General features: G+C 40.7%; 1 protein-coding gene across 2 annotated transcripts in view; it reads left to right on the top strand.

Annotated features, from left to right (window-relative positions):
- The first annotated feature begins 10 nt into the window (after positions 1-10).
- The window catches only part of MINPP1 (multiple inositol-polyphosphate phosphatase 1), a 59,721-nt gene continuing 43,786 nt past the window's right edge, over positions 11-15,945 (top strand). Inside the window, exons 1-5 of one of the 2 annotated variants that reach the window (XM_089683142.1) lie at positions 11-124; positions 4,710-5,427; positions 9,578-9,775; positions 11,225-11,325; positions 13,704-13,837. In XM_089683142.1, the coding sequence (XP_089539268.1) occupies positions 4,815-5,427; positions 9,578-9,775; positions 11,225-11,325; positions 13,704-13,837 (1,046 nt within the window). In that variant the 5' untranslated portion in view covers positions 11-124; positions 4,710-4,814. The remainder of the gene's footprint in view (positions 125-4,709; positions 5,428-9,577; positions 9,776-11,224; positions 11,326-13,703; positions 13,838-15,945) is intronic. The other variant, XM_089683143.1, reaches the window with a different exon arrangement.

Consider the following 15,945-nt stretch of genomic DNA (forward strand, 5'->3'; position numbering starts at 1 on the left):
AGCTTGGCTGAGCGGAGCGCATGCGTTGTTGCAGTGTCTGTGCTGAGCGCTGAGCGGGTGGTCAGAGATAGAAAGTTGTGGAGCTGATGGAGGTAATGAAGGTCTCATAGGAGCCCAGTTCCTGGTATGTCATTGGCTGTAATTGGGATGAATGGTGTGTAGGTGGCTCGGCATGTGTGTCAGCCTTGTATTTCCATGTGATGGGACATGTTCATGTCATTTATTGGGTGATACAAGAGTGGGTCTGCCTCTGACAACCTCAATGGAGATGGATGCAGATCTGACTCCTGCTAGATCCCTCCCCTGCCTGTGCCTGGATTGTACAGGATCAGCCTTTGTCAGATGCATAGAAATATTGACACAGAGCTGATCACACATTCACTGATCAATATTGACTCCTTCATGATGAGACAAAGTGTAACTAAAGGCAAAACTTTTCTTTGTTTACCATTATCATTGAAAGTGAAAGAAACCTATCAATGGGGACAACCTGGGGTCGCATCTCTTTGGAGGGATCTCCTCTCTCTTCTTGTTGTGGCTATGAGACACGAAGCGAAGGGTTGATATTCTTGTTTTTATTATCAAAAGAAAACAATCTAAAATAGTAAAAAAAAAAATGTAGCTGTATTTTTAACCCTTTACAATGGCCCATCCCAAAAACAATTCCAATAAATTCCTCTGCTGCTGATGCACTAGGACACAACATGTTTTATTTGTTGTTCCTAACCATAGTGTGGCTCAGAAAAAAAACTGCATATTTTGGAGGTTTTTGTTTTTAGCCTACCTAAAACTCACTGACACTAATGCCTCTCACAGATGGCAGGCTCTACTATCCCTCTGAAAAGTGATCCACAGTGGATCTCCCTATACCGATCTGTCCAACTATCTCCTTATCTATCCACCTTTACACAATCCCTGAAAACCCTTCTCTTTAAAGAAGCTTATCCTACTTCTAACTAATACACTGTGTTTTTACTTTCTCCATCAGCTCATCCCCCAAAGGTATTACGCTTTGTATCACTTGACCCTTCCTCTTACCCTAGGCTCACACCCAAGCATTTTGCAGAAACGCATTACAGTCCATTTAACATGATTTCCTATGGGACACGTTTGCATCTGCATGTTTTCACGCGGTGCGTTATTTGGAAAGAGTCAGGGACATTTTTGAATGCAAAAAGTTGCATTTTTGGTTCTATAGACTTCAGTGGAAACACTGCAGAAAAGCTTGTAGTGCGTTTTTGCCATGTTTTTGCTGCATTTTGTGTTTTAAATCTGCCAAGCAACAAGAAAAAAAGCGGTAGTAGGGGGGTAGTAAAAACACAGATCAATGCCTGTTTTCTACACCACCACCCATCTGCCAGTGTAAACTTACCCTATATCGGTCAAGCTGTGATCTAACTATTTTATCTTCATTATTTATTGACTTCTATTCTAGAGAAAAGATACAATGTATTTTTTATTTTGTTTTGCCCTCATGAAGGAGAAAGATACAGTGAAGGTTTCTCAAAGGCTATGTTCTCATCTGTGCGTTTTTTAGGTCCCATTCACACATATGGCTGGGGCCTTAGTGCATTTACTGATCTGCAGAAACACACTACAGTCCATTCAACCCTATTGCTTATGGATCCCATTCACATCTATGCTGTTTCCAGCAATGCGTTTTTTTGGAAAGGTGCAGGGACTATTTTACATGCAGTACGGTGTGTTTTTGCTCCATAGACTTTAATTGAATCACATCAAAAACACATTTGTATGTGTTCTTGATGCGTTTTGACCTCCTTCTAGCAACATCAACTCATAGGTTGCCATTGGCCAAAACAAAAAAAATGCATAATATATTAAAAATGCACATGAGAAAACATAAAAAGTGCCTCAAAAACACATTGACTGCACATAAATAGATCTAAACCAAGACTTTCTCGTGATCACTGTGATTTGCTGCTGATCATTACTCTGATACCAGGAACTATCAGTAACTGTTTCGTCTTCATGCTGGGGATGCTCAATGCAGCACATACAAAATACAAAGGTGCTCATATATATTTTGTGTGTGTTTTGGTGTCCGATTTGGGAGATTCCCTTTCGCTTCTTATCCCATACTCAAAACCAGGGGCGGACTGACAACTCATGGGGCCCCCGGGCAATAGGGGATCATGGGGCCCCTGTGTCCTTGCCCAAACTCAAAAAAGCCTATGAAAAAGGTACCAGGGGCATCTCATGGGGCCCCCTACTGACCTCGGGCCCTCAGGCAGTGCCCGAGTTTCCAAATGGTCAGTCCGCCCCTGCTCAAAACAAGAAGTGAAATCGGGAAAGTGAGGGAATCTTGGGTTGTCCCAAGGCAAAATTTTCCATTGGAAAATTGCCCCCCTATTCCTGTTCAGCTGACAGCCCAAAATGTGGGATTTTCATCCACTTTTACTCTCGATTATAATGGTCACCAGGACAAATAGAGAGGGTGTCTCTTCCTAACAGGAGGACCGACAGCATTAAAAACTGAATAGGTGGTCTAATCCATCTCCACTCTATCTAAAACTAAGAAAGTTTTACCTTTGGTTGTACTTTAAGTCTCAATCTGTGCTGCCACATACCTGCATACAGCTGGCGGGAAGAGGTCAATATACAATGATTTAAAGGCGTTCTATGCTCACAGAATACACTTTTATTTTATATATCAGCATTGTAATAACTGTACAAACAATAGTTACATTTGACAATCTAGTATAATCTTCTTGATGTGATTGCTGCCTGTCTGCTGTTTGTTTTCTACATTTTGGTCATTAAATACCGCACTTGCAGTGCTGTTCGTTGTTACTGGCACCCCAAATGCACCAGATTGCCAAACCACACAACAAATGTGGTAAAGCATGTGGCTAAAAGTAAAAAAAAGATATTGGAGCTTCATTTGTTGTGTCGTGGCGGCCCATTGAAATGAGTGAGCTGCACAAAGCTCATGTACCAGCAATGTGCTACGTAGTGTGAATGAGGGCTCCATTAATTTAGTGGAGTGATACAATGTAATGATATTGAGCTGAATATTCTTTTCAGATGAGAATCCTTTATGACTATGGTATATGTAAGACATATTCCACAATATTGTGAAGGAAAAGCATACAACTAAAAACAAATGACTTGTATACGAACTGGCCTACGTTAGATAGCTTGAGTACAGTAGCTGACTGAGGTCAGGATTGCCCCAAAGCAGTAAGCTCACTACTGTCTGTGGGATGACAGAGTCGTTGAGCCAAATCTAAAAGGAAACTCAAAGTTCAAACTCTCTGTACCACAGGGAGTTACTATATCCACCCTTTCCAGTAAGGATAGAAGGAGACACCCAGCCTTGGACGTCTTCTAGTAAACTCCTCAAGCTTCAGTCAGGCCAACAGCTTTAGGCTGCAAGGGCGGTATCTGATCCACTACATTTAGGCATAAAAAATGGAAAAGGATTCAAACCTTTTTTTGTTCTTGGTTTTTTTTTTCATAGGCAGAAGTAATTGGATTTAAGCTGGACCAATGAAACTATATAAAAATATGCATACCTGGAGTTCTTCTTTAATTATTGTTTGGTTATTTTGCAAACCCAGATAATACCATATAAAAGTGGCAGTGACATTATTGCTGTGCTGCACATAGCCTGTGCAGAGAGCAGAGCTGTAGACCCAACATGCCCACCCACTACCTACTGGGAGCGGGTGGCAGCTGCAAGCTCGATGACATACTCGTACGTCACTACCTTTCTTCCAGGTTTGGGGTGCGCATGCACGTGTGCCCTGCTGACCTGTGCTGTATTTGGACACAGCACAAGTTATTGGTAGCTGATTTCAGTCCATGATTTTGGCTAGGGTTGCCCTGATACTGATATCAAGCATTTGCACAAGTACTCATGCAAATGTGAAACCGATACCTTTGCTGTACGATTTGAGCCCCTACAAAATTAATGGGTTCATATCACACTGCAAGGAATCACATGTGATTAGAATAGGAATGCAGTGCGATTCCTGTCCACATGCGGTTTTCCTGCGGGTGCGTTGCGATTTGAGCCATACAAAACGAATGGAAGTAAACGGTCGATCTGTTTACATCTGCCTGCCCCATAGAAAACAGTGGGCTGTGTCTGTGTCGGCTCCACTTGTGCAAAGCGGGGAATCAGATTCCCACACTTAGCATGTGAAAGGGCCCTTAACTTAATCCAGGCTCTGGCAGGCTCCCTCTGTCCAAGCTACTGTGTCCTCTCTAAGGCCATATGTGCCCCAGTCACAAGCTCACCTCCTCACATACAGTGCAGGGTAATAGCCCTACAGGTATGTAATGAAGTAGAGGGACTGCCCATGACGTAAAGCTTTAGGCACAAGAAAAGAGCACTGGAGCAATTCATTCTTGTAGTGCAAGGGGGGCCCACTGCAGGGGTGAAGTTTGCTTTATTCCCAGAGTTTGGCCTTTAAATTATACAGCTTGGACAGCTTGGTGCCCCATCATGTGAGTAAACAATGGGGTAGAAGCAGTAATGAGGTGATCATTCTACTGTCTTCCAAATTGCTTGGGTCGCTCCACAGCAACTCATCAATCTCCAGGTATCCCATTTCAACCAGAGGTTAGATTGCTTAAGATTCCTGTAACATGGTTGTATCTTGTGTTAACAATTGGCCTGTTAGAGCGTGTATGTGTCTGGAAGTCTTCTTACTTGTATTTATTTTACTTGTTCTTATTTGTAGGACTTACCATAAATGAAGAAAGGCTAAAATCTTATTTTACAATATATATACGCTACACTTTCCATACTGCCTATAGACCTGCAGCACTAACTGCCTCTTGTAACCATGAGTTTAATACTGTGTGAATACAGAAGATATGTCCCCAAAGCTGCCAAGATCCTTCTCATTTCTGTCACATGGTTCTGTAGTTTTGGTGGAATCTCCACCAGTGAGTCTCCCAGAATAGCTTCTTATTTTGGAACAAAAACCAGATATGAAGAAGTCAATCCATTTCTGCTGACGAATCCATTGCTGGTTTCCAGAAAGAATGATCTTCTGCCCAATACTTGTACACCTCTTCAGGTAGTGTCAGTGATCAGACATGGTAGGAGATATCCAACTCAAAAACAAATAAAGAAAATGAAGAAAATGTATAACTTAATCAAACAAAGTGAAAGCAATTCAGAGCTGGTGAACGAGCTACAGAGCTGGAACATGTGGTATGATGAGTGGATGGATGGTCAGCTGGTAAAGAATGGAGAGGACGACATGAAGAATTTAGCCCATAGATTGGCTTCTCTCTTCCCATCTCTTTTCACCTCAGACAAGCTCGAGCAATGTAAGATGTCCTTCACCACCAGCTCTAAGCATCGATGTGTAGACAGCACAAAATCTTTTATCAAAGGACTGACCCACAACTACCTCCGACTCCCAGAACTGACAGATACTGAGCAGGACGGTAAGCTGGAATGTTGTTCTTTGAATTTCTCTTCACTTCCACCAAATATGCAGGTTTTCTAATTGTTTTATGTTTATTTATAATTTGTAAAGCATCAAATATTTTACTTGGAGGTAGGTGCATGCAGCTTTTTACTTTTAAAAAGATCCAGATAGAATGGTGACAGGGTCAGTAGAGTTTGACTTTTTCTGGCAAATAGACTATAGGTTTGCACATTTGAAAACAACATTTTGACATTTGCTCAAGCACAGATTGCAGGGGTCAATAGATCAGAATAATAAAGTCTATGTACCGGTCACATAGAAGTCCTTTGTTGTGCATTTTGCATTCTTTTGCAAGAGATGTTTGACTTAAGCACAGTACACAATGGCCAAAAATTGTCTGATTCAATAGAAGCTGGTCTAATGACTGTCTTCTGTCGAAGGGACATGCTGGACAACCAGCATTCGATCTCCATTTGCAACCAATGGCTGCAAACACTGTAGGGTGAGTTCTGGCAAGGAAGCTTCCCTGCTGTCAGAATTCAATAGAACAGCAGGGGATATTGCCATGCCAACATCACTTGTGTTGGTATGGGGATCTGTCAGGTTTTTTTTTCAGCCTGCTGGTTGAATGAAAAAAAATATCAGTGCGTATCCAGCTTAAAGTGGAACTTCACTCTCTCAATCAGCATGAACTATTTTGTATCCTTATGCTGATAGCAATAGTAAATAGATAAGAAGGTATATTAAATGTACTTGTTTTACACCTTTTTTTTTTTTTTTAATATTTCTTCAGTTATTTTTTGGTTTCCATGCCTAGGCAAATGATGTCATACATCCCAGGAGTCTTCAGGAGGGGAGGAGGGGCTTTCTTAGCTAAGCATACACTCCTGCCTGCACGTCTGAGCTAAGGGCAGATGGATTCCAGGAAGTAAATGCTGCATGAATCATCTGCCCTTACTCAAGATGGCCACAGCAAGAAATACTAGGGGTTGTTTTTCTCAGTAACTTCTCAGCAAAAAAAGTATGGAGACATGAATGGATGGGGAGTTTGCTTTGAATGTTAAAAATGCATTAAATAGTGCTTTTGGTTTGTGGTGTTCAGATACAGTGTAGTTCCGCTTTAAGTACTATCTTTATCTACAAGTGATGCTGTCTTTGACCAGAATTAAAAGTAACATGGCCTAAACAAAACCTTGTGAAGCTTGGTTGGATAACGGTTTTTATTGAAAACGTATCTCATTTATCTTAATCGTACAATACAGGACACAGACAACCAGGGGCGGACTGACAACTCATGAGGCCCCTGGGCAATAGGGGATCATGGGGCCCCTGTGTCCTTGCTCAAACTCAAAAAAGCCTATGAAAAAGGTACCAGGGGCATCTCATGGAGCCCCCTACTGACCCCGGGCCCTCAGGCAGTGCCCGAGTTTCCAAATGGTCAGTCCGCCCCTGCAGACAACCTATTCATCCTCCCCAATAACCCTACCCCCTTCTGTGAGTCTTCAGTGTTTGCTAGTGTCTAAGCCTTGGTTCACACTGATGTTATGCGGAATTAGCAGCGTTTTCAGTGCGAATTCCGCACCGCATCAGAATCGCACCCCGTCCATGCGAACCGCTGCGGATGTGTATGTTAAGTTAACAACAACCCGAAAGTGGTCCGCAAAACGCGGTGCAATGTGCAGAATTGGATCGCATAGGTGTGAATACCTATGCGGTCTGATTCTAGTGCATACCCAAAATAGGCTTCTGCACGGTTTTGGTGCGGGTGCGGTGCGATTAGAGCCATACAAAATGTATGGCTCCGATTGCACCGCACACAAGTCACATGTGATTTGCACAGGACTGCGGTGTGGTTGCTGTGAGTAGCACATGCGATATACCACACCGCACATATGTGAACCCAGGCTTAGTCTTGCACAACTGAAAAATATACACGAATCACATGCGATATACAACAACTGACGTATGTGAACCCAGGCTAAAGGTGATGGACATCTTCTCCTTTGTGGAAAATTCAGCTTCATTGCTTTTTTTTGGTAATATTTTCTTTAAATGCTTTAATGAAAACCACACTGTCTTCTAATTCCTATACAAAAGCAGTGTTTCTGGATGGGTTCAACTTCCCTAAAACCTTGGGAACCATACTCAGGCCCCACATTATGGGATGGCCTGTAATGTTGATTTGTACTCTGTACTCTGGATCCTGCATCCACACACACCTTGGCACTTGGTGCAATGCATTGAGTCAGCTGCATGGTGCTATACAGGTCCAGAAGTATGGTTCATCACTATGGAACCCAGTCTCTGAAGACCCCTTTGGGACTATGCCCACCCCAAGGTTGAAGCCTGGACTTTAGAAACCGTCCAAAGTCCTGGACATGTAAGACAGGGTTACTGTATAAACCCCGCTATGTTTGGAATGTATTCACTTCGCAGTGTAAATATTTTAAAACTGGAGATAAAATTAAATCATTTAGAGCTCAGACCCAGGTGGATGACCAAGTGTTACATCACACCACTGGTCACATACAGTACTTTTACCTCCACTTCTGGCTAGAGCCTTTTAGGAACGGCGGGCGCTTCCTCACACTCTTTCTTCATGAGGATTTGTTGCAGAACAGTCTACACCTGGACTCACCCTATCTCCTTCACTCTACTCCATGAGTACCCCACAGAGGAAAACCCTCACATGTACCTATGCTGAAGACCAGGTGAACAGGAGGCAATTCAAAATTTCAGGCAGACATTCGCTCTTCCAAAGACCCACACAACACTCAATGCAGAGTGACAATGCATCCTTTGCACCGGAGCAGGAATTGGTTTTACCACTGGTCTCTGCATCCAATCCTAGCTCTATTTTAGTTACACAACAAGGAGCCTTTTTGACTAAAGCAGAATTTCTGCATATATGTCACATTTCCTGGGATGGATTGCAGCCTTAATACAGCCATCAGAAAATGGATTCCCTGTTTGTTCTCTCCTTGGGACCTTGCTAGGGGCACCCTGCTGGAAAATCTAACATTGCACTCTATAGATACAGGCAGCGGAGCTTGGGATCAAGCCCACAGGTTGCCACAATAGGAAGCAGCTTCCTGTGATGGCACATCGAAAAGAGGAGGATCCAGGAGCGCCAGCAGGGGACCCCAGAAGAGGAGGGGTCGGGTCTGCTCTGTGTAATACCATTGTACAGAGCAGGTGAGTATATCATGTTTATTAGAAAAATAAACAAATTGCCTTTACAAATACTTTAAGAACCATTATGGCTTACCTGAAAGTTCCATATCTTGGAGTACAGTACAGGACACAGGCATCCGTCCCTTCTATTCCTTGGTTTACTCTGGCAGGAGGACTCCTGAAGTGGGGTAGTGTTATGGGGAAGCCACTACAAGTTGGCATGTCTTCAATTTGTCAGTGTTCAAGCACATGAAGATATGCACCTGTAATCCATGGTGTATTAATATGTTGCCTGTGTCCCATGCTGGACATCAAGATATGGAGTTTACAGGTAAGTCAAAATTTCCCTTCTTTTCTGAATAGGTGTATTTTTGAAGGATTTGCTTATATTGCCATAGATAATGATAGCAATGTTGAGGAATATCACAGGGTTTGATGCACCCACTGTGTGACCAGGGAAGGCAGCTGACTTCAGGTGGAATCGGGTATAGTACTCAAATGTGAGGCAAAATAAGAGTCAAATGAACAGATGGTGGAGGCAAAAGGCAAACAGAGTTTAGAAGACATGCCAAAGACCAAAGCAGGCTGAAGCGAAGCTAGAATACAAGTTCACTAAAGGCAATCCAATAGCAGAGTAACCACACAGCACCTTCGATATACTGTAGTTCTTTTAAGAATTCCTAATGAAGGCAGAAGTGCATTGTCCCGTTTCCTAACCTGCAGTGCTGAGTAATTATTACAATTAACTTATCAAGCTAGCAATTCACATACCTCTCTTTATTTTCTAGTGCTGTCTATTAACTGTAATATCTGTAATATTTTGGGTATAGATTTAATTGCTTGTGTTTTTATTTGCATGTGATTCTGCAGCTTTCACTTGAACGGTCTTTGTTATTTTGATTACTAAAGTGTTTCCTTTCAAAGAAGTCATAAAATGTTATGAGTGAAGGAATACTGATGTCCAACAATAACATTGGTTTTTGTTTTATCAGATACAACATGTAGAGAACCCATGGTGAATGATACTCTCATGCGTTTCTTTGACCACTGTGAGAAGTTTGTGGTCCAGGTGGAGGACAATGACACAGCAATGCATGAAGTGGACAAGTTTAAAATTGGACCAGAAATGCAGAATGTAATACATAAAGTTGCTACGCTGTTAAGTGTTCCTAAGGATCAACTAAACGCTGGTAAGCAGATATTTATATCACTACAGTACTCCTTTAAAATGTATGATGGACAAGTGCAGACTCATTAGTACCTCCTGTTTGCACCATCTGCAATTTCCTGATAGTGATGGGGTGTGGCATAGAAGCACAGCAAGTCTAACATAGAATTGCTTGATGATTCATTCATGTGTTCTTATTACTTGTATTTCTTCTAATGGAAACTAAGCCTATACCTTCATAATTTTTTTTTGTTCAACTAGAGGTTTGGGGGAATCTTTCCGCTGTGCTAGTGTGTTCTGACAGCGGGGAGCCTTCCCTTCCATCAGAATACAATGATAAGTGTTGCCTGCTATACCTGGCATTACTGATCAATCGGGAAAAACCAAATGGGCTGGTTGTACAGAAGTCGATCGGTAGATCAACTTCTGTACAACCAGGGTGTCATACATGGATTGAAATTTAGCCAATCCCTGATGAACTGGCCAAATTTTGATCCTTGTATGGCCGGCTTTAGAGTTGCAACAAGAAAGCTGTGCTGTGGTACTAAAGACATTGTCAACCGTGCCTCTGTAATGGAATGGGCCATTTGTAGTAAAAATGTGGGCCAAAAGACCGGCATTAGTGCAATGAGGTAAAGATCATGTTACAAATTATTCCTTCAATGATTCATCACGAAAACTACAATTACCTTTTATAGCAGAAAACAGAAGGTCCTTATGAAGCAAGTTTCATAATAACACATAGCGACAGCTAACCATGCCTATTTACACAGGTATGTGGCTGACCTGCCAAAAAATGTTAGTTATCTAGCTGTCTGCTAATACTTTGGCTTCAAAATATCCTAGGGGTCCTTGATGGGGACATAGACAATGATGCAACAATATATATATATATTTTTTTTTAACTGAGGTTGGGGAAAGCTAGAACCTCTTTCTGGCTTTTCATACTATGCATGTCTTCTTGTCACCTCCAAGGAAAGAGGGGTAAATCTCTGTAAGGTAGTTATTCTTAGGCAGGGTTCTGTGGAGCCATAGGGTTTCTCTACAATTTGTTAGGGGTTCCTTGAGCTATGGTTGACTGACCCCCCCCCCCTCTGATGGCACCTATATCACAGGTCCAACACCACTTAGCAGATCTTTTTAGCTGTCTGTAAGGGTATTATTCTGACCTCCGCTGTAAAAGGAGGAATTCTTTCTACTGACCATAAAATTGAAGAGGCATTTATTCCACTGATAAGTTCATGTTAGCAGGGGTTCCCTGAGACCTGAAAATTATTTCAAAGGTTCTTCTAGGGTAAAATGGTTGAGAAAGGCTGCTGCATGGGGGCACAGGCATCAGTAAGAATCTGGTAGAAGATTTTATTGGCACCAGACCACGTTAAATTTTTTTCCTGCTAATAGTTTGTACATTTTCAATTCCGCTTTCTATTAACCATACACACTGACCAATGTGTCCATCTCTTTGCTATAGATTTAATCCAAGTAGCTTTTTTTACCTGCTCATTTGAATTGGCCATTAACAACATTGTGAATTCTCCTTGGTGCCGTCTGTTTGATGAAGAAGATGCGAAGGTGAGTTTCAGTGCAGAAGCTTGACTTTAAGGTTACTGGTTATGGGTTTGCATTTGTGTTTGCATGGGTTACTTCAGCCTGTGACTTGTTTGGTTTTACTATATGCAAATGTCCTCAAGGTGACACAACTATAGGTGCTTGTTTTACTACATGATTTAAAGTAAATCTGTGGCCAAGCTATGGAAAATCCCATATTTACATTTTCTGAACAAGCAGTAAATTCACATTAAAGTGGTACTAAAGGCAAAATAAAAATGACACATATGATGCAGTCTGTCACTAGCATTAACCAAGCAGTCTTTGTTTTTCTGAGTCTCCTCTCTAACTTTGTTTTTTACTTAATGATGTTTATTTTGTACTGCCTTTAACAAACCAAGCTCTGCAGCAAAAGTGGAAGCTAGAGGTTTAAAACAAACCTTTATCCCAAATGGAAAACCCCTTAAAAATTACTGGCCAAATCATAAGGTGAAAGTAAAGATAAAAATAAGAATGCACCCACAACATCTAAGGATTGGCAAGCTGAAACATATTACATTTTTGTTTATGAATTTACATACACTTTGAGGGCCCGATCACTTTGGCACATTGCAGTAACACAAAGTGATGTCATGTGCATTGCAGTGCTATTTATTTTAAAGGGTTCCTCAAACAGATTAATCCAAAAGACTTGGACTGCAACGTGTTGTGGTGCATTGCATCGGGGAAAAAAGAGTGCCTGTCCAATTTTAGCTGTAAACAAATTTCTATATACCTTGCGAGCCAAGATTATTTCTACCAAATAACCACCTTAAAGCACAAATCTAAACAAAATATTCCTTACTTCTAATGGATCGCAAACATCAAACACATAACTACCACTGTGCATACATATTATTTCACCAAAGTATGTTGCGCTCCTTATTAATTTTTAATATCCCTTAAATTAATACTAATATCCCCCTGTTTATACCCTTGTAATTGTTAATCACATAAATACAATAAAGTGATCTAATACTAAAAAATTAATAAAATTAAAAAATATATTATCGTGCCATTAACAAAAAATAAATCCTCAAATGTGATAATAACTTAATATCCAAGTGATTATTTTGATTATAAAAAACTCAATAATTCATATTATTAATACATACCAGTGATTATAAATTATTTTTAAAATAATTATTATTACACATCATTAATAAAAAATAATCCTCAAAAATAATTGTGAATAATCATTCATTTATAATTAGTGATATATAAAAAATGTCCCATCAATCATAAAAATAGTGACTCTGTGCTTATTAATCTTCAATCCGTGACTTTTTGTGAATCCTCCAATTAGTGCAGATGTAAGCTCACCTCCTTAAATGCCTACAATTAGGCTAAATGCGCTTTCGGTTCACCTTCTTTGGAACCTGCTGTTCGAGTGTACTGGTGAAGATGTTGCATGCATGATTTTGTTTGTCTATTATTGGGCTTGGGCAGCCAGTTCAAATAAAGTAGGCTGCCCTAACACAATCCAAGTGGAAAGACACTGCAGTAGATTGGGCCAGTGTGAATAGGCCCTTACTGAGAGTTAAGAGTTGGAGCTCTTGTATTCAACTCTTTATTCTGCATCTAAATCACATGGACAGTGTTTAACATGGATTTTAATGGCCCTAGTTCACACCACTGCAGTGCGTTCCAGTGCAGTCAACAAAAGTAGAACATATTGCATTTTTTCTGTATGGAACGCATCGAAAATGCATTGGATCGCTTCAAAAACATGTATGCAGGAACACAAAAATTGCAGTGTCAGCTGGCCCCTAGCCTGAACAGGACACTAGAAGGGGTCGCCTAAACGCGGCACAGACAGCAATAACCTATTTTTAGTGTAGGGAAGGAAGTTTAGATTTAATTGCTTCTTCATTCTATCCAGAAACAACATTAGCTTTGGACACAGTTGGCCTTTAAATGACTACTTTGTAGCTCTGTTACTCTAATTCCTTGTAAAAAGGTAATTTCTTCATGATCTTCTTGACTATATACATGTGAAATAATCTAGATAAGCAAATAGCTTTTTCAGAAATTCAGAAGATATGACCTATAGCAGTATATTAATCTCAGTGAAACAAAACCCTCCTATCCTTTTCATCCATGGAAGCTGTAATCTTATCCTCTGATCCGCAAATGCCATGGTGCTGCATATGTGATCAGTTATGACACCAGCCATTGATAGTTTACCGGTTTAGTTGAGAGTACAAGCAAATGTGACAGAATGCTGGGAATGTAACAGTTTTTTTTTAAACCGTTAAATCTGTGGATTTAGTTCTGCTTTAAGAATGGTGTAGTCTATATTTATATCAACTATAAAAGCAGCGCAATGTCTAAATGAATCTTACTATGTGTTTGTTGCATAGGTCCTAGAATACCTAAATGACTTGAAACAGTACTGGAAACGTGGCTATGGCTTTGATATTAACAGCCGGTCCAGCTGTAACCTGTTCCAGCATATCTTCCAGCATCTGGAAACTGCAGTCTCTGAAAGCAAAAGGTACTGTTATGGTTTTGTCAGTTCAAGCATACTTTTTAACCCATTCATGACCAAGGTCAAAACAAACCTTAATGCCCAAACCCAATTTTGCAACTTTGAATTGTTGTAGTAAAACTGTGCATATTATCGCAGCCACTTCACTCCACTCACACCATATACTTGCTGAAATACATTTAATTTGGCTGCACATATTGCAATCTAATTTTACAGTCTCGTCTGGATTTATTAATGACTATACAGCTTGATAGCCTGGATTATGGATATAAATTGAATGAGTTGTTTAGGTAAAACTATAGATTAACTCTGCCCTCTGCTAAAGCCACTTATGGAGAAGTGGACAGCAGTATACGCAAATATCCATAAACAAAGATTGAATGATAATTAAAAACTAAAGTGCTTCTCTCTCTTTTTAAAAATCCAAAATAAAATGTCATATATATCATGTGAATCATTTGTAAATCAGTGCAAGCATTTCATAAAAATAAAATTTAAATAATCCATAACAAATATGCAAATTAATACCAAAGAATAAATGTTAAAAACAAGTTCATAATCATTTTCTATAAATATTTAATAGTGCAAAAATGTCTACTTTTGAAGTACAGCATGCAAAATGTGTTAACCCACTGGTGTCAATTTTCTCCACCAATTTAGGCAACACATGCCTCTTACCAGAAATTGGAAGCTCTTATTTATAGGAGGTCACATGTGCTGCCCTAAGCAAAAGGTAAAAACATGTGGCAAGTTCTGTATCAGAGCTTTATCAGTCATAAATTGCACCATGGAAGAAAAGAAAGGCCCTGCATAGCATAATATTGAAGCAAATCATGATTTTATTAATAACTGTATATACTCAGAAGGAGAAATGGTAAACAGACATCAAAGAATAAAATTTTGGCCGCTGGTCAGCATGGGGGATGATGTCAGAACTTTAGCTCCACTCGACACGTTTTGTCATAACTGACATCATCAGGGGACCTGTAGATGGATCTCCACACTTCTTATTGACAATTCTGAATTATAATGTGCATAAAACTCTAGATCTGAACATCTCTAATTTGCTGCTTTTTGGTCTAATAAATATACAATTTATTGTCATCTATATCTGTTCACAAGGTTGAAAAAACCTAATCTTTTGAGCTAATAACCAAGGGCGGACTGACCATTTGGAAACTCGGGCACTGCCCGAGGGCCCGGGGTCACTAGGGGGCCCCATGAGATGCCCCTGGTATCTTTTTCATAGGCTTTTTTGAGTTTGGGCAAGGACACAGGGGCCCCATGATCCTCTATTGCCCGGGGGCCCCATAAGTTGTCAGTCCGCCCATGCTAATAACACTTTTCGTATTCTGCAGTTGCTGCACTCTTATCGGTTATTCTTGTCCCCAGCTCTCTGTGATCTACAGAATACCTCCCCCTATGTTACGGAGATGAGGAGCATGGAAGATGTTCTATTTTCTTCATGCACCTTCTGTCCCAGGGACAGAAATAATTTTTTTTAATACTATTAATGGCAGTGACCAGCAGCTTATAATGGGACTGCGATAGGCAGCGTGCAATCTGACCCTAACTGACGCTGGAGGAAACTGACTAACTGCCACTGACATCACCATTAATAAAGTGGTCAGTGATAATATTATACACTGTCACTGTACTAATGACACTGCCTGAGAAGGGGTTAACATCTAGGGGAATCAAGGGATTAAATGTGTGAGTAACTATGTGTAATGTGTGCTGCTTTTACTTACTGATCTCTGTGTTTCTTATCCCTGCATTGCAGGGATGAGAAACACAGAGATCCTTCCTTCTGTACAGAGCTGTACAGAGCTTTGTGTTGATTATCAACACAGCTCTGGGCTGTGATTGTACACAGCCGATCAACAGATCTCAGGGACTTGACAACAGGCTCCCGCTGTGTACAATCACAGCGGGTGCCGTCCGAGGGGAGTGCATGCGCGTGCCTGAAGCCTGGAAGTCGTCAGCGACATACAGGAACATTGCTTTGCCTACAGTGGCCACCCATCCCCAGTACATTGCAGGCGGGCAGGCTGTCGTTAAGTGGTTAATGTACTGGGCAATCTTTACCCTCTCTATATGATGTTTCATACCAC

Source organism: Staurois parvus, unplaced genomic scaffold, assembly GCF_062004578.1.
Source record: "Staurois parvus isolate SC_StPar_1 unplaced genomic scaffold, SC_StPar_1.0 ptg000303l, whole genome shotgun sequence".
NCBI lineage: Eukaryota > Metazoa > Chordata > Amphibia > Anura > Ranidae > Staurois > Staurois parvus.